Raw genomic sequence first — 1,773 nt, 5'->3', positions numbered from 1 at the left:
GAGAGAGAGAGAGAGAGAGAGAGAGAGAGAGAGAGAGAGAGAGAGACTCCTCCCGCACAACAAGTCGGTTCTCCTCCTCCACCGCCGACACCAGGCTCGTTTCCTCGCGCTAAATGCGGTGCCATCAATGGGCCTGACAGGATGTGAAGCCTCGCAAGAAGAAGCAGAAGGATGGCTAAACCGGGCTTGTCTGCAGCCAAGCTGCTGCCAATGCTGGTGATGGGCTTCTTCGTCTGGGCGTCTTCGGTGAAAGCCGGTGAGTTGAACCACAGGTTGATGATGATGGCAGGTAAACGTCTGTCTGTGTTTGGACCTGCTGAGTGTTCAGCTCAGCTCTCTGGGAACTGAACTGCTGTGGTATGGTGATGTGATGTTTGTGCTTTTTGTCTGCATAGAAACTTGCATGAGCTGGTAAACAATAAGCTTTATTAAAGCCCCCAAAAATGGCTGACCAAAGATATAACCTCACGCTGCCTCAACACCTGACTTTCTTGCATGAATAACAGATAATTTTTTTTTTATAACTTTATTCATTTCTTTTAAAAAAAAACGAAACAATTTATATACAATAAAAAAAACACAAACAAAATGAAATGAAAGGTGGCAGAATGAAGAAAAAAATCTTATAATATCTGCCCCTTTTTTCTCAAATACAAATTCAAACAATAATGATCTTCAGTTAGCAAAACAAAAAGATCAAATCCTTTCAAAACAACAAATTATATGGATACAGATTATACTGTTCCATATCTATTTAACAATCCAGCCTTCATCAACTTTTTGAACGTATACATTGATTTGGCACTTTTAACATCATCTTCTAGACTATTCCACAATCTGATTCCCTGGATTGAGGTGCACCGCTCCTTCAAACAGGTTCTAAATCTAGGTTTTATGAACATCTCTGTCCCCTTTAGATTATAACAGCTTTCTCTCTTTACAAAGTTTAATAATAAACCTGATTAATTAATACAGTCGCTCAAACAAGTTATTTAATTAAAAAAAATCCTAAACCTCAAAAATAAATACTAACTAGATAAATTACATTTTCTGTCAAGGCTGAATGTCTTTGTTGAAGAAATAATTAACCGAATTATTAAAATTAAAGCAAGCAGCTAAAATCAGCAAAACATTAGCTTAATGCTAAAAGTAGCAAAACAGTAGCACAAAGCTAAAATCACCAGAAACCACAGCTAAGAGCTAAAATTGGCAAAACTGTAGCTACATATTAAAAGTAGGAAAACCATAATAAAAGATAGTAGCAAAAGCTGAATGCTAAAGTTAAAAATGAAAAAACAAACAAACAAACCTGTAGTTAAAAGCTAAACACAAAAACAACAAAATGTAAAAGTAGTGAAATCATAGCTAAGACCTGAAGTAAAAAAACCCAAAAACAAACAAACAAACAAAAAAAAAACAGTCAAAGCAAAACAAAAAAACGTCTAATGTCAAAGCAGGCAAAATGGAATAGCTAAAATTAGCAAAACAATAACAAAAAGCACAAATTAGCAATAGTAATTTAAGCAATAGTAGCTTAAAGCTAAAATTAATGTAGGAAGATAAAGAAGATTTTACAGAATGTTTTTAAAACAATAGAAGAGGTATACATTTTAAAATATGTTCAGTTTCAATTAATTGTTTGAGGCTTAAATAAAAGTGTGACATTACTGATGGACAATTAAAGGCACAGTGTTTAGGATTTGTTGTTTTCAGCGACATCTAGTAGTTGAGTGGTTGAATCATACTCCCTGGTCCTCCCCCCACCCCCAATCC

General features: G+C 35.3%; 1 protein-coding gene across 2 annotated transcripts in view; it reads left to right on the top strand.

Moving 5' to 3' along the window:
* Positions 1-18: 18 nt before the first annotated feature.
* The window catches only part of LOC106530406 (fibronectin type III domain-containing protein 5), a 16,493-nt gene continuing 14,738 nt past the window's right edge, over positions 19-1,773 (top strand). For both annotated transcript variants that reach the window (XM_014026009.1, XM_014026010.1), the window contains exon 1: positions 19-256. In XM_014026009.1, coding sequence (XP_013881463.1) covers positions 172-256 — 85 coding nt within the window. In that variant the 5' untranslated portion in view covers positions 19-171. The remainder of the gene's footprint in view (positions 257-1,773) is intronic.

The sequence above is a fragment of the Austrofundulus limnaeus genome, unplaced genomic scaffold (assembly GCF_001266775.1).
Source record: "Austrofundulus limnaeus strain Quisiro unplaced genomic scaffold, Austrofundulus_limnaeus-1.0 Scaffold517, whole genome shotgun sequence".
Taxonomy (NCBI): Eukaryota; Metazoa; Chordata; class Actinopteri; order Cyprinodontiformes; family Rivulidae; genus Austrofundulus; species Austrofundulus limnaeus.
This window is presented reverse-complemented; position numbering and strand designations above follow the sequence as displayed.